The sequence below is a fragment of the Vanacampus margaritifer genome, chromosome 5 (genome assembly GCF_051991255.1).
Source record: "Vanacampus margaritifer isolate UIUO_Vmar chromosome 5, RoL_Vmar_1.0, whole genome shotgun sequence".
NCBI classification, from domain to species: Eukaryota; Metazoa; Chordata; class Actinopteri; order Syngnathiformes; family Syngnathidae; genus Vanacampus; species Vanacampus margaritifer.
This window is the reverse complement of record NC_135436.1, coordinates 31,395,963-31,419,883: the sequence shown is the minus strand read 5'-3', so window position 1 is coordinate 31,419,883 and position 23,921 is coordinate 31,395,963. Positions and strand designations below refer to the sequence as shown.

General features: G+C 51.8%; 2 protein-coding genes across 11 annotated transcripts; one reads left to right on the top strand and one right to left on the bottom strand.

The window, feature by feature from the left end:
- The first annotated feature begins 235 nt into the window (after positions 1-235).
- LOC144051839 (leucine-rich repeat and fibronectin type III domain-containing protein 1-like protein) lies at positions 236-20,560 on the top strand. 8 transcript variants are annotated; one of them, XR_013294052.1, is made up of 13 exons: positions 236-735; positions 13,634-13,742; positions 14,396-14,669; positions 15,998-16,198; positions 16,895-17,061; positions 17,143-17,383; positions 17,519-17,731; positions 17,805-18,115; positions 18,437-18,620; positions 18,698-18,899; positions 19,008-19,034; positions 19,228-19,626; positions 20,397-20,542. XR_013294052.1 is itself a non-coding variant. In XM_077565332.1 (13 exons), the coding sequence occupies exons 3-13, from the start codon at positions 14,409-14,411 to the stop codon at positions 20,414-20,416; spliced, it is 1,836 nt and encodes a 611-aa protein (XP_077421458.1). In that variant the 5' UTR covers positions 239-735; positions 13,634-13,742; positions 14,396-14,408; the 3' UTR covers positions 20,417-20,560. The 8 variants fall into 8 exon arrangements, 6 of the variants coding, with proteins under 6 accessions (XP_077421452.1, XP_077421453.1, XP_077421455.1 ...); XM_077565332.1 differs by having other exon boundaries at positions 239-735; positions 19,228-19,236; positions 20,397-20,560; XM_077565326.1 differs by having other exon boundaries at positions 19,228-20,548.
- A 160-nt stretch (positions 20,561-20,720) lies between these two features.
- On the bottom strand, positions 20,721-23,816 carry LOC144051843 (olfactory receptor 52P1-like). Of its 3 annotated transcripts, none has more exons than XM_077565339.1 (3): positions 22,462-23,816; positions 21,081-21,365; positions 20,721-21,038 (listed from the first exon to the last, which is right to left on the bottom strand). In XM_077565339.1, exons 1-3 carry the CDS (start codon positions 22,981-22,983, stop codon positions 20,973-20,975), a joined length of 873 nt encoding a protein of 290 aa, XP_077421465.1. In that variant the 5' UTR covers positions 22,984-23,816; the 3' UTR covers positions 20,721-20,972. The 3 variants fall into 3 exon arrangements, with proteins under 3 accessions (XP_077421465.1, XP_077421466.1, XP_077421464.1); XM_077565340.1 differs by having other exon boundaries at positions 20,721-21,026; XM_077565338.1 differs by having other exon boundaries at positions 20,721-21,365.
- Between the last annotated feature and the right edge of the window lie 105 nt (positions 23,817-23,921).

The following is a 23,921-nucleotide window of genomic DNA, read 5'->3' as shown; positions in this document are numbered from 1 at the left end:
TCATCTGCTCTGCTCAGGACACAAAACATTTCGACAAGGTTAATGTGAAGAATTAAAATGTTCATAATGTGTAACAGTAGTTGATATATGAAATTAGGTATTAAAAATGTTATAATATCTTTCACTCTCCCTCGTCAAACGCAAAGAAGTGATTGACAGATGGGCAGAGGGCGGGGCTTGTCCTTCTCTTCCAATCCTCTCCTTTCTTTTCCTCTCCCTTCCTGCTCGCTAGCGCGCTCCCGCGCGTACCCGCCGCGCTTGTGCATTCTGCGCGCGCGCGACCGCTCCAACTTTGCGTGGCTGCTGCTTGGAGGAAGAGGAAGGAAGAAAGGAAGGAAGGAAGGGAAAAAGGAAGGGAGCAAGGAAGGTGGCGAAGTTGGTTCAAGGAGGCGCACGAGTGTTGGCGGGATGAGACGAGCACGCGCACGCTGACGCTTGGCGCGCGCACTGCGGTGGAGCCAGGAAGAAAGTGGACGTGATTATTTCACAATTGTCGCCTTTTCCTCTGTCACGCGCTATTGATCCGAGCCGAGCCGAGCCAAACCAGGACCCCGCCCGGATTGGGGCAGACGAGCACGTGCACGATCTGCAGCCTTTCCACAATCTGCGATGGGATTCGATTGGATCTTTGATTGACGGGACGGCGCGGCGGCCCCCTCCCCGCTACCTCCAGCCAGGATCGAGGACCTCCCATCCATCCTTTCGACGTCCTCACAAAGCGGCTCATCGATGACGGTGAGATTGCTTTGATTTCATTTATTTAATTGATTGATTGATTGATTGATTGACTAATTGATTGAGTGAGTGAGTGATTGACGGTGATGCGCGAGTGAGGAGGCCGCCTTTGATCTCCTCCTCAGTTGGCGGGAAGTGAATCATCGTCGTAATCTGATTACACGCTGCCATTATCCCCTACGCGTGCGTGTGTGGCGCGATACATGCACTGATACCATAACCCCCGCCTCCCCGCATCCCATCGTGCAGGAATGTGCACCGATACTTGATCCTGCGCTTGCGTGCGCGTGCATGTACTGCCTCATCTATTATACATCAGGGCGAGTATGAAAAACCCCGAGGTTGGGTGGAGGAGACGGGGTGTGTGTGTGTGTGTGTGTGTGTGTGTGTGTGTGTGTGTGTGTGTGTGTGTGTGTGAGGGGCGGGGGGGGGGGGGTAATTGGCAGTGGAACAGCATGAAGAATGTTACTGCTCATCCACGGAATTGCCTCCCCTTCATGAGGTTTTCCTTCCTTCCTTGATTGTCCATTTGAATGATTACGATTTTGTTGGTCCAGCAAGTTGTGTCGTGGCACTCGGGTCAAGACGATGGATCTGTTTTTGTCCGTCACAGAGAGCGGCGAAGGCTTGCCAAAGTCTATTTGTGTTGCCGTCCAATTTGGAAGAAAATGTTCTTGAAGAAATGTGACGATGAGTCGGGCGCGCACACTCGGCCGCTCTGTCAGCTTCGGCCTGAAAGTGACCGAGATCCACAAACGGCCGACTAGCTTCATTCTTTGTGAGATGATCTTTTTGTCCAGGGTGCGTCAAGACTCAATTTGTCCCAACAAGAAGAAAGTCATTGCATCATGTCCCCTCCATCCGAGCCGATGGAATCGTAAACCCACTCATGTGAAGCCAAACGTTGCACATTCATAGAAAGCGTCCTGGAACGTATCACAGTCCATGTCTGGAATGGGCTCAGCGTTACTTTGTGTTCTTTGGACCGGCCGCTCTGCTTATTTGGCGATGCTGCGTTCACGCCAAGCAGAAGGACGGCCTCGCGTGACGCCGTACGGAACGCGCGAGGCCGTCCTTCACGCGATGGCGTCTACCAATCGAGTAATGAACGTTTCATTCACAAGCAGAAAAAAGTTCGATGTCAGCGGACAATGTTTGACGGGGCCAAACAGGAAGTGACTAGCGAGTTAATGAGTTGGATCGAGGACGGGCGACTTCCATGCTGGACGGGGCCACAATTTGCCATCGAGGACGGCACACTTGCCACACCCGGTGGAGGACAAAAGTGAAATATGGACAAAAGACATGCGCGTCCGCTTTCCATTCAAGCGCACGGCGGTATCTTGCCACATATTTCATGCTCGGTGCGTCCATCAAAGAGGCTGATGTCAATGCAACAACTCTTTTTGTGTGTGCAAAATTTTTGCTTTCGGCCTCTCACCTGCAAACTGCACTCGGTGCCTCCACAGAGATGGGAAGTAACAAGGTACAAATACTTGGTTACTATACTTGAGTACTTTTCTCCAGTACTTTGTAATTCACTGAGTATTTATTTTTCAGAATACTTTTTATCCGTTACATTTTAAGCGCGATACATTTTCAGACCTACATTTGACTCATTACTTTAGTTTGACATGCACGACAGCGATAAAAAAAAAGGGGAGCGCAAAAACTGCGGCCGATGTTCCCGGCTCGGCCAACCAGACGAAGCGTTGCGCACGGGTTCCGACATCCCCGCTTGTGATAGGCTCTCTCTCAACCTATGAGATGACGCGATGGAGAGTGTGGAAGTTGAAACGAGATTGGAATCGTCAACTTTATGACTCAGAAGGAGCGAGCGAGTCGGCGGGCTAGCCAAAGCGCCCACCCACGGCCTCACCTGCAGCAAATGTTCACCTTGGTCGGCTTGAAGAACGATTCATGGTGAATGCAGCGTGTCCTTCGCAAAGCTGAAGTCCAGGAGCTCGTCGAGCCGCCTGCAAGAATTGCCCCTCCAATCTGAAGCATCTTAACGAGGTCAAGTACAGCAATGCTAAATAATCATTAGCCTTTCGTTAGCTTAGCAGACTGCTGTAGAAAACGATATGAGACATGTACAGCTCGTAGGCAGTAAGTATAGGGGCGGGGTTCGGGGGTTGTGGCGAGGTGGTCACTATTTTTTATCAAGTCCAAAAAACGGACGGTATGTGCCCCTTTGAAGACCCCCTTGTTCTTTTGTGGCTCAGTTCTTTAGGCCCCAATATTAGATTTGGCATCTTTTGTTGAATTACATTATCATTATTTAATAACAAATATACACGTTTCCTCCTGTAAACATCATTAAGCATATAATGTGTACATGTATTTAAGGCAAGTTGTAAAATGTCTGAAGTCCTCATGTTAATGTTTAACAAATTGAAAACGTGATAAATCCTGCTGTTTCTACCAAGTCCCGTCTCAAATGTTCTCCAATTTCCTTACTGTAAATGTATAGGATGGTATGCCGAGAAACGATTCTTGGGAGGAGCAATATGGCGGCCTCACGGCTTCAAAAGATTTGGCCTATCAGCTATCAAGTCCTATATTCAGCTCAGTGGGTTAATGACGTCAGTTTAGCATTAAATGCTATTTTGGCTTAACAGACCAGCTTGCTTCGATTTGTTTGCTGTCAGATTTCATGAAGCTCTTGTGACTTTTTTTGAACTCCTTTAAATGGCATTCCTGGTTGATGCAGTGGAAGCTTAATGCATTTCCATTGCTTCTTTAAACCAAGGGCGCCATCTAGAGGAGTCAAAAAATGTCTCAAGGGCTTCGTGAGGCGATTTTGTCCGTTTTAAGGGTTTGTTAAGTGATGATCTTTTCAATTGAATGCTCTTGAAATTATATGACACGAAGAGGAAACATCCGGTAAAAACACTTTTTGCTTTTACTGGTGAAGTACATTTTACAGCCTGTACTTTTTCTTTTTTTTACTTGAGTAATTATTTGAATGAGGGCTTTTACCAAAGTCATTTGTATGCAAGTAATTGTACTTTTACTCAAGTACATATTGCCAGTACTTTTCCCATCTCTGCCCCCCAAAAGACTTTACAAGTTCATTACTGACTGTTAGCAGGAAGTCAGCTAGTTCATCCGCGACATCGTGTCACCGTGACTGTCACGAGTGCGGAGTGGAGGACCCAAAAGCAGGGAGGAAGGACAACCACGGCAGGAATGCAGGTTATACTGACGTCCTTTATTGGACAAAAAACACTAACAGGGGTAGCGGTTGGCATTAAATAAAAAAAGATCTGAAAAGATCCAAAATCAAAGTAACAAACAGAACAACGATCCCACAAGGGCTGACCAAAACCAGGGAACTAAACACACACACACTAAGGCAGTGGTGTCCAAACTCGGTCCTCGGGGGCCGGTAGTCCCGCAGGTTTTGGATATTTCTCTCCTCCAACACAGCTGAAGCTCATCAGCAAGCTCTGCATAAGCATGATAACGACCTTGTTGATTGGAACAGGTGCGTTGGAGCAGGGAAACCTCAAAAACCTGCAGGACTACCGGCCCTCGAGGACCGAGTTTGGACACCACTGCACTAAGGAGACAACAAGACACACCTGGGGCAAGACACAAGTGGCCGAGGGCACGGATTGGTCGACACGAGGAAGGGCGGGACCACACTCAAGACCAATGGAGACACACAACCAAAAGCAGAACCCCAAACATGACACATAGTTAACGAGCTGTTTGTTTTTTTAACAGGTTAGCCTGCTGGTTACTTAGCAAGCTAGATCATTAGCTAATTAGTTAGCGGGATAGTTAAATAGCAAGTTAGCTCATTAACTAGCTGCTTTGTTAGGTTTCATGTTTGGCGTAAAACACAAACATAAACGATTGCATGGAGACCAAATGCATTGTACAATATTTTTCTCAATACATTTTTCTTTTACCTTATGAAGGTATGTTTTTTGTAAAAAACAAAACAAAGGAAATTCATTTTATTGACTACCTTGTTTAGGTATTTTTAAGAGCCCGTGATATCATATTTACTGTTCGCTATCTAGTTAATTAGATGCTTAGCTAGCAAGCTAGTTAGCTATCAGTGCCGAGCGTGCATGTGGATGTCGGCCAGCGTTGCGGCATTGTTGTCACCGAGCTGATCACGTGAGTGACTTTGATTGGCAGTTGCGGTGTTCGCCTGTGATTGGCCACGCCCACACGTCTTTGGCCAGCAACAGGAAGTCAGCGCGCTAATCCCGCCGTCAGCTGTCAACTTTGTGTTTGTCCGCACGTCCATCTGCGCGTTTTGCTGCCGCCGCGCTCTCATTGCCCGCACCGCCTCCTCCTCATCATCATCTGCACCGTCACCATGGCGACACACCACGGACGTCCCGAGCAAGTCACATGACGCGTCAAAGGCGACACAAATTGACTGAGTGAACTGCCCGCATTCATTCAACAATTGCTTGACTCACTCACTCATTCGGACATTTATTTATTCACTCTCTCAGGGTCAGGGTTATCAATTTAGTCATAGATTCATTTAATTGATCACGTGTTTACTCAATTTCTGATTTATTGACTCACTCATTCACTCATTTAATCATTTATGACTTCCTTCAAAGTGAATATGAACACATTCATTCATTCATCATCTGACTCACTCCGTCATGGCATTCACAGGCTGCTTTCGATTTGCATAGTTGCTGTTTGCCGATTTTTGGGGCTTGTCGTTGCTTTTTGGCAGGTGGCGGGTGCGAAAGCTTGACGAGCAGCCAATTGCGCAACCTCATTGAAGCGCTCAACAGTGCCCTCCACTGGACAACATGGATTGCAATGCACGGTCGGGGTACGAGCGCGTGCAAGCGTCTGCTCGATGGGCTACACTTGCACGGATTTTTAGCAGGGCCCGACCCAACTTTTTTAAGGCCGACGCCCATTTGTGGCCGATTTCTGATTAATTGGCTGATTTATTCAAAAAATATATAGTGCATAAAAGTCCCGCCCCTCCCAAATGCCTTTCAATGGCGCTCTATTAAATGCCGATCATCCCGACTGGCGTGCCGGCCTGGTTCTTATTCCCTGCCAGTAAGCGGCGCTAAACTGTAAAGATATGAAATAGCTGACCAGTGATAGGACACTGTGACTTACTAAGAAGAATATAAACAGAAGAAGAATGTTAACATTGATTTGTTGACTTCAATTTAATGATTGAATTTAATGTCGCAAATAATATTTCCATATTTTCATGTTTTTTTCGAATGCCGTCAGGATGAAATATGGACTCTCATGCACACACTCTCGCACCCGAAATGTGTGGTGTTGCAGTCAAAATGTTGTCAGTCCTCACGGGGCCGATTGGAGCCCCTGATGGGCCGGTCCTGGAACGCGGGCTCTACGTTGGACACGCTTGACACGTAGTCTAAAAGTTTTTGTAAAATAATTCCAAGTATGAAAATCCCTTTAAGGGGCCTCCCACTTGCTCTTTGAGCAAATGTGTTATTCGCGCCTCACAGCGCCCCCTGCCAGCCGCGGGGTAAATGTCAGCGCCGCGTGACGCGGCACAGCCAGCAAGAGGGCGACCAATCGTGACGGGCCGCTTCCTTCGTGCAAACAGCGAGAGCAGATGTCAGCGCGCCGCACGCACATGCGAGTGCGCGTTCTAAAATTATCTCAGGTGTGTGCGTGTCATCACATGACTTGCCATCTAACGGCTCACATGGTCCCTCGTCATGTGACTTTTGCCAACACGCATGAAAATGAGCATTTCTGCGCTCCAAAAGCCAGCGTGTCCATTTTCGCTCATGGATGAAAGAATCCGAATGCGCTCCATCCAATATTTACGAGATCACAAATCTTCTGGACGCACTTTTCATTTTGAAGGTGTGCACAATCAACGTCCTAAAAAAATGACTTGACGGCAGATCATCTTTTTTCTTAAAGGAGCTTCGCTAAAGCAGCGTCCGACCCGTTAAGACAAAATGGACCTTAAGACAAATCTTGCGATTGCCTTTCAAAATGTTTCTCCACAAGAGGAACACTTTGCCTCCGTCATTGAAAATTTCCAAGAAATTGTGTGTGTTTGCTGATGATTATGCGGTATTTTGATTGTTTGAGAGAAGCCTTGCTCGAGGTCGAGCTCGAGGTCGAGCTCGAGGTCGCTGGGGTCATAAGATTTCCCACCCAAATGAGAAAATGGTTCCTCGATTGGCAAAATCTGCTCGTCCTCCTCCTCGCATCTTCGACTCATCTTCTCTCGTCCATCGCTGAGCCGCATCGGCGCAACAACCAGACGCCATCGTGCAGCGTGCGTGCGTGTTTGTCCTGGCCCTAATCCATGGCGAGCGGCGCCGTGGGCGGGAAAATGTTTTTTTTTCTAGGAATCATGGGATTGAAGGCGATGACCTGATTAAAAACGCCGGCCATATCTCACGCGACGGAAGCATGACGGAAGACAAAAAAGATGGTGGCGAGCACGCGCCGACGTTTTTTCCAGGTCCCAAATCAAGAGAAAGGATGAAAAATACGAGCGAGGCTTCAACGAGCCGTAAAAGTTTGGCAAATTCCAACAAGGTGTCGCGTGGCCTTCAAAAGTTGTGGCTAGCGCATAATTGGTCGTCATCGTCGGCCATCAAGCTTCACTTTGGGAATCGAGCAGGACTTGGCGCCAATCGGCGTTAGCCTCAAGTCGTTAGCCTCAAGTCGTTAGCTCTTGGCTTACTCGCCATGAGCGACGTCCGACAGCGGCGCCGGTGGCGCACGAGCCGCCTCCAACGCTGGCAACAATCAGTGTCGCGGCTGTGACGAGCTGGCAGCGACTGCTTTGTGCAACAAAATGGCGCCGATTCGCAAGAGGGCTCCTGAAGTATCGCCGGCTGGTATTCGAAGCCTTCACAAGTACCCGATACAGGAGCCACGGCCGCGTGTCCGGGAAGCGACCACGAGGACGCGCGGCTGGTGCTGAATGCGGATGCTGATGTTTTATTCAGCGCCAGACGCCGTTGATGGCGGCCATGATGGCGGCCAGTGCGTGTGTGCGCTTGTTAAGCGTCTTTACGAGTCCGCCGGGTCTCATTGAGTTTGGCATCCGACGAGCGCGGGAGGAATTCCTTTTAAGGGCGCCGCCATTTCAGGCCTTCTGTGTGAATAATTAGCCGGCGAATATTCATGAGCTGTCGCCTCTGCTCATGAATATTTATGAGCGCTGCCTCTGATCATCAATTAAACATCAAACCCTTTTTATTGATCCCGCGGTGGTCATTTAGCAAAGCGCACAAGATCTGAAAATATTCACTCACATCTGCCACCACCGCAAACACGCACACGCACGCTGTTGACCCTCGCGGCACGCAAGCGCGACACGTTCAGGACGACAGATGAAGCACGGAGCCCTTCATGGGTTGGGGGGCTTTCAAAGGTCCCGACGGCGACCCCGAATCCACCGGGATCCGCCGGGTGCCGCGTGGCGCCGCCATATGCAAACGGGATTCATCGTAAAAAAGTCCATCATTGGAAGTTCATCCGAGGCTTTTAAATTCAACCAAATGATTGAAAGCAGACATAGAAGAAAAAAGGATGGGGTTGAAATCACTTCACCTCAATTTCATTCCAATCAATCGATTTCATTCCAATTAATCGGCTCACGTATGTGACAAAACATCATCAACTTCAATTCTGCACTCGCAATGTCAACCCTTCAATTATTCTCGGACATTTGATGCAGTACAACTAATATATGCGAATGTCCCATCAGAAATACGTGACTTTTGGCACTCCAAGGCTTTGTTTGGGTCACGACAATTCGGTTGACATCATATCAAGTGATTTAATGTTTTTCTTCAAAGTCTTTCAAGACGCTCCCAATGTTTTTGGGAGATGAAAGTTGTTTCCGTACGAAGCGTTATTGCTGGTAATTGATACTCGTGTTGCCGCGGCGACAACTAGGCCCATCAACCCTTCCTAATATTGTGTCCCTCTCAACAGCCGCTAAATCCTCAGTCGCACACAAACGCGCACTGGCATGGTCGCACACGCGCACGCACACACATGAATTATTGAGGTCAGTTTTCTATTAAGGGAGCAGATGACTAATCCACGTTTTAGTGGGAGAAGAAAATAATCCTCCTTTTGTCTCTTTATGTCCTTCTGATGCGCCGTGTGTGTGCGTGCGTGCGCGCGTGCGTGTGTGCGCGCGTGCGTGTGTACGTGTGTGTGTGTGTGTGTGTGTGTCCTACAGCATGCAGTTTGCAAAGCTTCTCGCGGCGTTGTTGCAGGCAAAATTCAATCATGCTCAAATAATAACAATAAAAATAAACCGCCAAATTGGTTCAACTGCAACCAAAATAGTGAAAAGGTTTTTTTTGTTTTTTGTTTTTTCAGTTGTCCAAATGACTGACTTGATTTGAGGAGCAAATTTCTCATTTTAAGGAGCAGTTTTTTGTCTTCCCTGTAAAAATGTGACAATTTAATGAGCGAGTTGAACGTCAGGAGCAGCCGTGGAAAATTTCCGTCTCGGCTTCTGAAACGTTCTTTGGCTAAAAGAATCAAAAGGTCTGCTTGTAATTGTTGAAAGACGTTTGAGTTGCAAGTTTGCATTCCTTCCCAAATTCCAACGTGAGCAGGAGCAGCACGAAGCGCTTTTGTGCACTTGAGCAAGCGACGGCGCTTGACGCAGATTTTCTTTTTTTTTGACGAGCAACCTTTCCTTGATCGGACTTTCGCAATCGTCACCTGAAATCCTCCCTGACCGTCTTTGCCGACTCACGATTGGTCTGGTAGTTGCCGGCCGGGTCAAACTTCCGTCATTGGCCAGCGGAGGAGCGGCCAGTCCGCCATGATTGTTCAAGGGCACTTCAACCTAGTCACATGCTTTGAAGGATGAAACTAGCAACCTTTGGCTTGGCAGGCGAGCGCCCGAGCCCCGACGCCGCCTTTCCGATGAAGGTCGACATCAAAATGGAAAATGGAACATTGAGGCCCCAAGTGACTCGCTACTCGCTACTCGCTACTCGCTACTCGCTAATCGCTAATCGCTACGGCTTCCCGATTAGCGTCTCGCCGATGAGGAAGACAATCGTGCCGATTGCGCCACAGCTTTACCGGTCGCACTCGGGACCCGTGCATACGCAACGCAAAGTGTTGACGGGGCTTCAAATCAATCTGTCAAATGCCTCCCTTAGGAATGGCCCAAAATAAGTGCAGTGCGAAGTGGCGAGGTAGTACTGGTCCTGGCCAAAGTGCTTTGGCGCCCCCTAGTGTCAGCGTTGAGCCGACTGGCAAACCGTCTGAGAGCCGTCTCGGCCTCGCCCGCGCCGGATTCTCCCGCTTGGGTTGTCACTTCCTGTTTGGTGTTGATGTACTTCTCATCCAGATGTTGGCCCTCGCTAACATCTGCGTTAGCGCCGCTTCACCGCACGCCGCTAACATCTGCACGCGCTCAGTGGCGCGGAAGCGGGATGCCGACATACGCGCGCTGGCAGCTGCCAGCGAGAAATGGCGAGAATGTCGGACCGTCAGCCACGTGTCGTCTCCGTGCCAGCACGTAACAAGACATTAGCTGCTGGCGGGCTTTTTAGCGGCAGACGTGACACTTTGCTGCTAGCACGCGTGTGCGTGTGTGTGCGTGCGTCCGGTGTACATGCGTGATGCGCATCCATCTGTTTGTAAACGAATCATTCAATAAACAATGGAACCTCTTTGCGATGACATGAAGAAGGCCCAGAGTTGTTTTGTTTTTGTTTTGCCAAATGGAACCGAGTGCAGATGCGCTCGTCCACCATCGGCGGACGTGAAGCGGCAAAATTGGTCTCCAAACATGAGAAATTTCAACCAAGTGGAACAAGTTGAGCAGAAGTTGCGATGACGACTTGCACGTTACTCAAGACGGGTTTTGCTCGCTAGCTTAACTTGTCTGGAACTCATTTTGCTGACACACACGCGCACACGGGTTATTACTTTATGCAAATCAGCACCTTAATGTGCTTCTGTCTTGAACTGGGCGGAGTCATGTGACGTCTGTGGAATCCTTTGGACTGTCTTCAACTTATTGGGACGCATTTGCAGGCGGGGCTCATATTGTGTGTGTGTGTTGGCTAATAGTGGCGGAGCCGCCAGGCTGGAGTCGCAGCAACGACACGTTGAGCCTTAATCTGATTGAAGCACACTTCACTGACTGACGGGCTGACACACGCGCACGCACATACACGCACACACAGCATGACATCAGCGGAAGTGGCAGATGGTCGTTAGTAAATGTCAGATCATAACGACGGTCATCATTTAGCGTGTTAGCCCGCGCTAGCGTGTGCGACGCTATCGGTGACTTCTGCCGTTGCCGTTTAATGAGCGTGACGAGCATTTAACGGCGGAGGCGAGTCGTCGTCACGCGCCGTCGCTTCCATTAGCGTCGGCCGCTTCGCTCGCCGACGGCTGCGTTGGGGCCGCTAATTGACAGCACGAGTCACTTCCTGTCAGCCGCGTGCCGCATCCTGCCTGTCAAAGGCGTGGAGGGAGCGAGGCGGGTCATGTGACCGCACGGCGGCAAGAAGGACAACCTGCGTGGCAGCAGCTTGTCTCGTCGCCCCCAAATTAGGAAACGGGGCCCGATTCCCACCCGGGCCCATCCATTTGGGTCACGATGGGGTTGTGTTTGTCGGACCCCAAAAGAAAAGGGCAGAACCGGCCAGGGCCAAAGTCACTCCATTTGAATGGACCAACAAAAAGCGCACGGCACCAAGACAAAAGGTTGCTCAACAAAACAAGAAAAGGCAAAATCACGCCGGAGGGCGCCGAAAACAGAGACGAGGGCAGCATACAAAGTAGACGGAAGGAAAACGCTGCGGGTCCGATAACTTGTCGCGTCCACAACGACAAGAAAGATTGTCGCGAGAAAGGTAGCAAAACGTCGGGTCTGGTGAGTCGCCGGTGCCCGTCGCCGAGCAAAACCCGACACAAAATGTTGACCATCGCAACGGCGACGGATCGGCGCTCACGCACACGCACGTGCATATTTGTCTTTGAACACACACCAGCTTTCATCGATTTTTGCGTTTGTACACCCTGAAACTGCGTGTGCGTGCGTGCGTGTGTGCGTGCGTGTGCGTCCGTGTTTGTGTATCATCTAAAAATAAGCTTTGTCTCCAGGAAGAGCTTCCTAATGGAACTTGAATGGGAGATTTCTTTGTTGCTGTTGTGCGTGCGTGCGTGTGTGTGCGTGCGTGCACTATTTTCCACCTGGCAGGTGGTGTGATGGCGACCTCACAAAGAAAAGGGGGCTGTTTGGACCGCCTGCATGGTCCGGATGCTGACTGGGATTTTCAATTCAAAGTCTGCATGTGCGTTTGCGTGCGTGCGTTTGCGCGTGTGCGTTTGCGCATGTGCGTGCGTGCCCAAAAACCAAAGTAACAACAAAACACCAGCGTGGCGACAACGATCCAACCGGGGCCGAACGAAACCAGGAAACTAAATGCAAGCCAAGTGACGAGACGACAAGACGACGAGACGACGAGACGACGAGAGACACGACAAGACACGAGCGGCTGGCGGAGACGATTGGAGGACGCGAAGGAACCGGATGACGCGTGCGGGTGCAAACAAAAGCGAGCGAGACCGGACGCCAATCAGAACAAGTTCCAGGTTGCGGCCATTTTGAAGGGGTTCTTGCAAACTTGCCTTTTTAATCAGCTTTCATTTCACGCCGCCTTGCGAGGCGCGACACGGCACGCGCTCGCTCGTCCTTGTCACGTTTCAGTCAATTGAAGGAAGTCGACCAAATCATCACACACACACGCTTGTCTTTGTATCATCGTGGGGACATCTCATTGACGTGATGCATTTCCTAGCCCCGCCCCCTAACCCCATGCACTAAAAATGATTGGCTACCCCCATTTCTTACCCTAACCCTATTCAAAGCTAAACTCCAAAACCAAGTCTTGACCCTCAAAACGAGGTCTGAACTTGTGGAGACCAGCAAAATGTTAAACCTGGAAAACACGCATGTATGGGCCCCACAATGTAGCAAAGACAAAACCACACACACACGGCGAGTGTCAGCGTGTTGCTGAAACGTCTCAACAGCGGCGTTGTCACCTTCCATTTGGTCACTTGGCCGTTGCCGTGGAAACCACCCGACTGTCCAAATGGAGACGGAGCGCAGCCGGCGGGCGACACTTCGAAACGCTGACCAATCCGTCAGAGCGACGAGCAGCTGCAAAGGCCCGTCTTCGTCATCGTCATCCTCTTCATCTTAACATCTGTCGGCCATCGGGGCTCGCTCGCTCGCTCGCCCGCTCGCAACCTCCTCATCGTGACCGGCAGGATGGCGACGGTCCCGTGCGGTGCCGCGATGGAGTCGACGTTTGGCACGTTGCTCTCCGTTTGGCTTTGGCGCTTGAAAGTGGCCCCGGATCCTCATCCGGGTCCCGGCTGCCAATCATGAGCAGATGCACTCACGCGGGACGCCATCGCAATCCAATCTGGTGGAATTTCGTGAGATTGAAGCGGCTGCTTCTCCTGTGCAGACGTCAAACGTCAAAAAGAAAATTCCTCAAGCAGGAAGCCATTCCGACGTGATGATTCAAACGGCAAATCTCATTGGATGACGTATTTGGTGAAATGAAAGCAGCTTTAAGACAAACAAGTTTGCCGCATTCACAAACGTAGAACCTTACGGTTAAATTACTCAATGTTTACATGTTCTTCCGTTTCTCATTCTTCTAAGGAAGTCACAATGTCTTGTCACTGGTAAGCTATTTTTAGAACAGACCCGTGGGCTACTCATGTTGCCTTTGGGGCAAACTAGTACCCATTTTTTTCCAGGGTCTCTTTGGTCTCCACGCGTAAATGGAAAAAAAAGTCAATTGGAGACAACAGACTAATGAGTTACGTCTGCCGGCAATAATTAGTCTGCCTGTCCTCGTCCCGCCAGCAGGACAAGCACGGACCGCCAGACCAAGCGACGATGGCCCGGGGTCGCCTTTAGCTCCGCCTCCACAGCCACACCCTACGTGAAGAGGACCACCCCCTCCCGTGCCGCTCAGGTATGCCAACTGGCCCAGGACAAATTCTGCATTAGCGTCCTGTTAGCTCATTAGCATAACGCTTCAGCAGAATGGTGTGTGTGTGTGTGTGTGCGCGTGTGTGCGTGTGTTTTGCCTGGCGGGCGACCACAAAGCCTCCCGCAAAACACAAAACACTCAGCGGCCCTCGGGCAGACGCACACGCACGCATGAGGGCACTTCCTGTTTGTGGAAGAAGGCAACTTCCTTCTGTCTGCTCAAAACGCAGCAAAGAAATAATGCAGCGCATGTTTGCAATTTGGCAGATTGAAAACGAGAGGATGCGGAATTAGAAATCACGTGAAATGAAATTGAACGTAACAAATGTTTTGTTGAATGAGAATCAATTTGAAACTTTTGCAAATGCAGCCAATGGGAACGTGTTTTGTTGAAGAGTGATTGGAAATTTTTTTTTGCAAAGGCTTCCCAGGTGCGGGAACGAGGGACTGATTGAAATATCAAATGGGAACGTTTCAATGCGTAACGAACGCTGAACGTGCCATCGGGATGAAGAATTTGGGCCGGAAAAGAATCCGTTTTGGGGAAATAAGAATAAATTGGAATCTTGTTGAGTTGTTTGTGTTTAGCTGCTGACGCGGTTGTGTGTGTGCGTGCGTGCGCGTGCGTGTCAGCAGGAGCTCGGCGAGCATGGGGGTCCCGTGGCCGCCACCCCTGCCGGTCCTGGTGGCGGCGTGCTGGCTGGTCCGTGTGAGCGGCGCCTCCTTGTCCATGTTGTGTCCCAAGCGCTGCACGTGTCAGAACCTGCTGCCGTCCTACACGGTTCTGTGCGCCAAGACGGGCTTGCTGTTCGTGCCGCCCAACATCGACCGGCAGACGGCCGAGCTGCGTCTCATGGACAACTTCATCACCACGTTGCGGCACCGAGACTTCGCCAACATGTCCAGCCTGGTACCCGCGTCCTCCTTCACCTTCCCTCGATTCTCACGGTGCTCGGCCGGCGTTGTTTTCAATCCCACCATGCGGGACACGCCCCCCTGCAATCCGGTTGGCCGCAGGGCAGGCAGGCCCCGCTCCCATCTGATTGGCTCCCGCAACCGCGAGCTCTCCTTGCGGTCAAAAAAAAGATGGCGGCCGGCAGCTGAAGTAGCGAGTAGCTGCCTGTCGCCGGAGGCCGACTTGGACCGATGGCCGCTATTGCAAATGTTTCGATGCGTATTTTTGTTGGGCTGCCGGATGGATTACGATAACGTTCAAATGTTATATGAAGTCGGCACATAAAGCACTTGCTGTCGCTCGCACGTCGAGGGAGAGAAAGAGCGACCAAAAACAAATGAATCCAGTATTCAGCCGGCAACGGCAAAAGCACTCGCAAATGGTCAGAAAAGCCTAAAAATTGACTTTTTTCGGTCGAGTTTTTTCAGTTGCTTTGGACGTCCGCCGTCTCCCTCGCTTTGCCAACAAAGCTTCAGTCCGGGTTCAAATTGAGCACCGATCCGTCTTTTGAGCCCAAAACGGTAACCTGCAGTCAAACGCGTGATCTCGAAATTATCCGACACTATTTGAACGTGTCGCTGGCAATAAACGGCAGTTGACTTTGGCAGCTGGCAGCATGTTGGCGCAAAGCCGGCAGGTCTGATCGCCACCGCGTCACACGCTGTCGGCGTCAACACGCCATCCTCAAAAAATGACGTGCGCTCGCTCATTAAGAAGACGAAACGAAGTTCGATGACGCTGCCATCGTTAAAAATGATGCGATCGGAGCTTCCGTTAATCGTCACTTCCCGTCCAACACTAACGAGGCACACAAGTGGCTGAGGGCACTGATTGGTCGCACACAGGGAAGGGCAGACACACGCAGGAGGACGTGATTGGACATGACCAGACATGGGACCAAATCAGGAGCACAAGACCAAAAACACCAACAACAGACAAAAACGTCAAATACAGCCAAAACAAAGACAAACCCGAGTAAATCGAACCATGACAGCTTTATGACACAAAATGAGGGCGACGGTTTGCACCCGCCCGGTCAACGCACGTAAACGTGCTTCACGCAATGAATTATTTTTTAATCAACAACTAATTCTCAGTTTGTGTATTTTTGCGAGGTCGTCGTGCACCTGCTGCAAGGTGGGCGTCGCCATGGACGGGAATTGACGCTTAACGGAGGCGGCAATCTCGATGAGAATGCTAATCCTGCTCGCCGCTAGCACCGTCAAGTAGCTAAGTGGCTAGCGGCTAACGTTTGTTGCTGTTGTCTGCGGCGCCGTTGTCAGATCCACCTGACGCTGAGCCGCAACACCATCAGCCAGATCCGGCCGTTGGCCTTCGCCGACCTCCAGGACCTCCACGCCCTCCACTTGGACGCCAACCGTTTGACCACCCTGGACGACGCCCACTTCCAGGGCCTGGTCAACCTGCGCCACCTCATCCTTGCCAACAACCAGCTGCACCGCATCTCCCAGGGAGCCTTCCAGGTCTGGCCTCGTTCACCATTGCATGCCGATCCAGTCCAAAATGCCGGCAACCTCATTTATGGCCATTCAAAAAGACAAAGAGAATTCACGATTCCTTCCGGCCGATGTCAAAATGACGTCTCGCGGCAAGAAAAGAGGAAAAGAAACCATGATGTCGCCAAGAAACGATTTGCTTTGAAAAGTTCTTCGTCAAGACGATTTTCAAGTAAAAATGTCATCGGGTAGGACGCATTTGGTTCCAAGCCGCTTCCTCATTGGTCCGTCAGGGTGCTTTCCGTTGACGTCGCAGTCCATCGAGTCCAATGTCCGCCACACGCAACCATTTTTGCTTGTAAAGATTGAACCGGTCCATTTAAGATTGCCAGGCCGTCTGGTTTTGGAGCCCGTAATCGGGACCCGTCCACTCGTCCACTCGTCCACTCGTCCACTTCGCTTCTTGAATGAAGTGCCAAACGATCCCAGACATGATTTGACCTTCCCTCTCTCGACTTCTTGCCACGTGAGTCAGCAGTGAAACGTGGCAAAATCCCGTCATATAGCAAATAATCTGCAATATAACAAAAAAAAAAAGAAGAACAAAGATCTTGAAGATTGTGACTTTGTCTTTTTGAATCGCACGAGTCAACCGGAGCACGTTTTCCAGCGCGTCTAATCGATTGTGACGTTCGGAGACTGAACCGCGTCCTCTCCCGGCAGGACTTCCTGGAGACCCTGGAGGACTTGGACCTGAGCTACAACAACCTTGTGGACGTCCCCTGGGAAACCATCTCCATGCTGGTGAGCGTCAACACGCTCAGTCTCGACCACAACCTGATCGAGAGCGTTCCCGAGGGAATCTTCTCCAACCTGCACAAGTTGGCCAGGTGCGCCGCCAAGATGGCCGCCGCCGCCGCCACCGGCCGCTCCCCAGCGTTCCCCCGTTGTTAGCAATCTGTCTTGTCCAGGCTGGACATGACGTCCAACAAGCTGAAGAAGATCCCGCCCGACCCACTCTTCCTGCGCATCCCCGTCTACGCCAAGATGAAGGGCTCGCCGCTGACCGCTTTGGTTCTGAGCTTCGGCGGGAACCCGCTGCACTGCAACTGCGAGCTGGTCTGGTTGCGACGGCTGACCCGCGAGGACGACCTGGAGACCTGCGCCTCCCCTCGAGACCTGGCCGGGAAGTACTTCTGGACCATCAGAGAGGTCGGACGCCACTTGCTTTGCGTAGCCATCCTCCTCATGTGTGTGCGTGCGTGCGTGCGTGCGTGCGTGCGTGTGCGTGAAGCAGCCAGAGTGTCTGAAATGTGTCCGCCAAATCATCTTGTGCGCCCCCTGCAGGAGGAGTTTGTGTGCGAGCCTCCCATGATCACTCGCCACACGTCCAAGATGTTCGTGATGGAGGGCCAGGAGGTGAGTCTGCGCTGCAAGTCCATGGGCGACCCGGAACCGTCCACCCACTGGGTCAGTCCCGACGGGAAGCTGATGGGCAACACGTCGCGCACCGTCTGCTACGACAACGGCTCGCTCGACATCCTCAAGGCCTCCGTCAAGGTGGGCCGCCACTTGTCGCGGGACGCCGCCCGCCGCCTCTCCCGCTCACTTCTGACCTCCCGCCCGCCCGCAGGATTCGGGAAAGTTCACGTGCATCGCGTCCAACGCGGCCGGCGAGGCCACGGCGCCGGTGGAGCTGGTGGTCAACCCCTCGCCGCACTTGGAGCCCAAGCCGGACGCCGAGCCCGGGCCCTCGGACGTGCCCACGTCCATCAAGTCCAACGCCAGCGGGGGTCAGCCGCGCCCCGCCCAGCAGCGGGTCGGCGTGTCGGAACTGACGGCCAGCACCGCCCTCATCACGTGGCCGGCGCAGAACCACATTCCCGGCGTGCGCACTTACCAGATCCAGTACAACAGCTCCGCCGACGACATCCTCATCTACAGGTGAGCCCGCCCCCACGCCGGCGGGCTTCCTGGCGTCTCAATTGACAGCGGTGTGCGCCGCTCGCACATCCTGGCACGCGGCGGTGGCGAACCGTCTCAGTGGGCCGGGCGGTTTCACGTTCAAGTTCACGTCCGACGGTTATTTTGCCGTTTGGCCGAGTCGCTTTCAGAGCTACTACGCTGTGATTGGTCAACTGCTGGTCACATGACGTACCGCACGCAGCGTTTCTGGCCTTCCGCGTGTGTGCTAACTGGACACGTTTGATGTCATTTGATACAATATAATCAATGATTGATTGATTGATTGATTGGGCTTTGCAGAATGATCCCGGCCAATCACAAGCACTTCCTGCTGAGCGACTTGGCGTCCTCCCGCGACTACGACTTGTGCGTGCTCGCCATCTACGACGACGGTGTCACCGCCTTGACGGGAACCAAGATGGTGGGATGCGTGGCCTTTGCCACCGAACCCGAATACGGACGATGTCATTCCATACGAGACCAGGCAGGGGCGCTCTTCAGCTCTCAAACGCGCTCGCCGTGCGTCAGGATGTTGACGTTTGTGTTTGTGTTGTTCTCCAGTTTCTGGGCGGAACCATGATCCTGATCCTGGGCGGCATCATCGTGGCGTCCGTTCTGGTTTTCATCTTCATCCTGCTGATGAAGTACAAGCTGCACGCCAGCCACCACCACAAGCACAACAACGCCCGACACGCCCACGTCTGCTCGCAGACCAATGGGGGCGGAGGGGGCGGGGCCAACGTCATCCCGTCCGCCAGCCAAGGTGACGAGGAAAAGCTCGACTCGGCACTTTTCGCAGCTGCTTTTGAAGTCCGAGTGGAAACGCGCACCGAATCAAGGTTTGAGCGCTGATGCTTTTGTGGTCCGGCAGGTCACAAAGGCCGCCAGCTGTCGGCGGACGGGCCGCCGCCGCCGCCCTCTGCCGCCCGCGCCGCCGGCCTCCGAGGGACGACAGTTGTGGATTTAAACGCCACTCGTGACACGGACGCCGCCTCGCAATAACCAACGGAAGCCAATACGCCGGCGCCCCCTCCCCGCTTTTCTTTTGGTTTGCCGCCTTGCAGGGGCGGGGCAGTGAGCGGCGGCGGCGGCCCGCGCTGGTCAGTGCTTCGCTTTTTATTTTACTTTTATTATTGATAACTTTTCATTTTGTTTCCAATTTTGTCGTGTTTGGGGGGCGAGGACCCAAAAGCAGGATTCAGGCAGGCCGGCTTGCAGCAGTTCAACAAAAAGGGATTCGCACGAACGACCAAAAGGCAAACAAGGAATGTGGGAAAACGTCTCAATTGACAAAAAGACCCAAAAGTGGACACCACGTAACAAACAAAAGACACGAGCAAGGACAGGACGACTGACATCGACTGTGACGCAAACCAACGAGCCCACAAAGAAGGCGGGAACTAAATAGGAGCAAACTCACGAGACGATGACAAACACCTGGACATGACGCGAGGGGCGGACGGTGCTGATTGGAAGACACGAGGGGACGGGTACGAGCAGCACGACAACAACAAGGACACGCCACAATGAAAAACAAAAGAAAGAAAACTCAGATCATGACAAAAGACAAAGCAACAAAACTAACCCTAAGCCAAACCATAACAAATTGATTATCATCATCATCATCATCATTATTATATATCTGAACATTTTATGTTTAGAATATTTTGAGAGTTGCATTTTTCATGTTTGACCGTGTTCGCTCGTTTATCATGGGGGGTTCGTTCCAAAAACTAGTGAGGCAAGAAGTCAAATCGGCAATGTGGCGTTTGACCTGCTGACCTTTCAATCTGAAAGCGGAAGACGTTGCGGCGCGTAATCGGCGAGGATTTCCCAACACAATCACGCTTGATTTGGGCTTCGCCGGCTCTTATATTTACGCTATCGTTTTGGGGGGAAACAAGCCGACCCCCGCATGCTAAGACTGAACATAAATAAGGATCAAATGGGAAAAAAAAAAAATCGGTCTTTCAAGTATCGGTTTCTCTGAAAAAAGACCTGAATCTGTTTCAGTTTAGTATTATTGGATCTGATGTCAAATTCTGACACACTCGATCGACACACCTTTTTTTTTCTATTCAAAAGCCTGGCATGCAACTTATTGCTAACGTGACACGCCATGCGGCGTCAGTGTGAGCCAACGGAGCAACACTGCCCCCTGCAGCTCCGGTGGCTCAACAACAAGCACGTCATCGTGATGAGGATGTTGGCAAGCGCGCCATTGGTCAGTCATCTCAAGGTGGGCGTGTCCTCTCCACAGGTGCCTTTCTGCTCACGTGATCAACACGAAGTCCCGGCGGTCCGCAGCGGATGCTCTGGCGCCAATCAGGACTTGTTTGGACTTTGTGGACACCCGGCGCCGCTCGGCCCCTTCGCCAGCTTCCGCGACGCCGACGTATTGGTCCGATTGGTCGAATGGAAAAACAAAAAACATTCCCTGAAGAACATTCCATGAGGACAACCTGCACAAGCGGCGTTCTCAAGAGCAGCCAATACGGACCGTTGCCTTCAAACGCGCCTTGTGTGAAAATGGAGGACGACGTGACGTCTCCAAGACGCCACTGCAATTTTGTACGCCATTTGAAAAGGTTCCGCTTTGGCGTTGCGAGGGCGGAGTCAACTTCGTCAGATTGTCTGTTGAGCTCACTTTTGGTTGCTTTCATACTCGGCACAACAAACAAAGTCGCACGTTTTGCTTCCACTCAAAGACAAATGTGGGATTTGTTAAGAAAGAAAGAAAATAAAGTATTTTTATTGGAAAAGTGGTTGACACACACACACACTTTACTAAGCAGAGGTCAAAGGTGATGATGAGCCTTTTGTCACATGTCATCCATCATGGCGTGTTGACGGCGGTGTTGGCGGGCGAGACCTTGACCTTGGCCTTGACCTTGGCCTTGACCTTGGCCTTGGCCTTGACCTTGGCCTTGACCTTGGCCTTGACCTTGGCGGCGTCCGCGAGGCCAACCAGTCTGCAAAAGCCGTTCCTGATCTGGGCGGTGCGGACCCCGTAGATGAGGGGGTTGGCGGTGGCGGGGACGAGGATGTACAGGAGCCCCATGGCGCTGTTGGCGTCGGTGGGGATGGCGAGGCCGAGGTTGTGGGACAGGAAGGTGACGCTGCCCACCAGGTAGAAGACCATCATCACCATCAGGTGCGTGCCGCAGGTGTGAAAGGCCTTTCCGCGCTCGTCCCCGGGGGCCGCCGCCCTCATCACCGCGCCCAAGATCTGACGGGCAATCGAGCCGGATTGGTTTCAAACGGCAGATTCGTGCTGGCCGGTCGGATTCAGCGCATGCGCCAATCAAAGCGCTTTCGATCGGGAAAACTCAAATCCACATTTGGAAATCCAACCGTGCCTTTTTTCAGCCCGTGTCGGCCATTTTTTTTTAAAAAAAAAAAGCAATCCCGCCTCGGGGTCGGATTAGCGAGTGATCACGTTTTGAGTAGCGTTTTTGCACAATTGGTCGTGTGCAGAGATATGATTAAGAAATGAACAACTCGGGTTCAGGTTTTGTTTTTTTATCGAACTGAAAAATGACAAAAATGGAAAAAATAAAATGAAATCACAATAACGAAAGAAAGGAATTGCTTCAAAATTGTAAGAAGAACATTTAAAGGGTTCAACCCCCGAAATGACGAGACTTAACACGACTGCACGTTCTCGCGTTTGTGGAATACGAGTTGAGCAGGTTCGACCCATTTTAGGGGGCGGCCATTTTGCCTCCTCATCATGCGGCCGTGCTCTCGTTTCCACAGACGTGGACGGCGTGCAAATATTTGGATATACGAGATGACTTTGGAAGTCTACCGGACACTCGTTGTGTCCCGTGTCTGAGATTTGGAAACGTCAAGCCGAGAGAATCAGGATGATTCGGATGCAAATATGGAAAACTGACGGGTGGATTTGCAAATCTGGATCCGTTTCATCTGGATTGACATTTTTGAAAGGCCAGAGATGGCGCATCGACGTCTCCGCAATCGGCGGCGACTCGAGTTTCCAGGCCAGGAACCTCCACGTAAACATTGAACGCAAAAGCGCTATGAAGCCTTTCACGTCATTTGCAAACTCCGGGAGGCTTTTTGCTTTCTGGACCGGGACCGGCCACCTCTGGTCCCTCGCGTCGCGCCGTCCGATGACAACGCGGCTGTCCAAGCTCAGTCCTGGAGGGCCGGCGTCCCACGGCTTTGGGATGTTTCCCTGCTCCAACGCATGTCCAATCATCAGCATCATTATCTTCAGCTGTGTTGGAGAAGGGAAACGTCCCTCCAGGACCCGGTTTGGACACCACCGGATTACAATCAGGAGAGAGCCGAGTTGAAACCTTCAAGTAGGAGAAGACGATGAGCGGGATGTCCACGCCCACGAAGCAGGCGATAACGGCCACTCCGGCGGCGGCGCTGGGTCCGGTGTCGCCGCACGCCAGGCTGACCAGCGCCATGTGGTCGCAGTAGCAGTGGCGGATGACGCGGGAAGCGCAAAAGCGCAGCGAGCCGGCCAGGCCCACCAGGGTGGCCATGACGGCGCCGCTGCGGGCCACGGTGAAGAGCGTCAGCGCCGCCAGCGCTCGCCGACCCACCAGCTGCTTGTAGCGCAGCGGGCGGCACACGGCCACGTAGCGGTCCAGCGCCATGGCCAGGAGCAGCGTGGACTCCACCGACGACAGGAAGTGGGTGGCGAACATCTGCAGCAGGCAGCCGGCCAGGGACACGCGGTTCTGGTTCTGCTCCACCAGCAGACCCACCAGCGTGCTGGGGATGATGGCGCCCATGGCCAGCAGGTCCACCAGGCACAGCGCGCAGATCAGCAGGTACCTGCAGCCACACGCCACACGCGCTGCCTTCATTCACCGGCCGCCGCCCGCGTTCTCCATTTTGTTGCACGTGGACGGGCAAAACGACGGCTCGCACCCGAGCGGCACACGTTTTGACAAAGTGAATCTAATGACAAATGATCCAAAGCTTTGCTCCTAGCAGACGTGATCGCTAACATTTACTGAGCGTTTTCTCACAAAAGCCAATCAAGCCCAACTTGCCACATTGTGACTTCGGCAATGTGGAAAGCGCGCTGTGAATTGGACGGTGTCAAAGTGCAATGTGCTTTTAACGCCTCTAGAGGGCGCCAATGTGGAACGTCAGGCCAACCTTTGGCTTTTTTGAAACTTGTCCCGCCTTCTCAATACAGCGGAGGTTCGGTTGCATCCTTCGGTAAGTTTTTTTCTTCTCCTCAATGGTGACTAGAAGGAGGGGGGTGGGAGAAGGGGGGGGGGCATGGGCCCCATTGGAAGCAAATAAAGTTGGGTACACAAATCAAGACACGCTCACTGCCTGTTTTTGTCCCCATTTTGCGCCTTCCGTCTTGTCTTCTAAGCCCGTCCAGCAAGATGAACCTTCTCTTAAGAATTTGTCCCGTAAGTAAGGTCCGAAACGTGCCAACAGATCTTTTGGGGAACCTGTTGCGGGCCTCAAATTCAAAAGGAGAGAATATTTGCACACACACAAAAACATTCATCACAAGCTGAAATATCTTCTCTTTGGAGTCAATGAAACAAAAAATGCAAATAATTGTATTCTGTTTTGATTGACTTCCCAACTTGATTGGATTTGGGCTTCGTAGAACGTAAAAACCCCTTTTTAAAAAACAATCGCTGTCCCAAATGATCGTGCGGGCTTCAATTGCTAAACGCTAGCGGTCGCACGACTCGGATGTTTTGCACACGGGTCCGGCGTACATGGGGCTGTGGAGACGCTGGACGCTGACCACCACGTAAACCAAAAGCGCGTT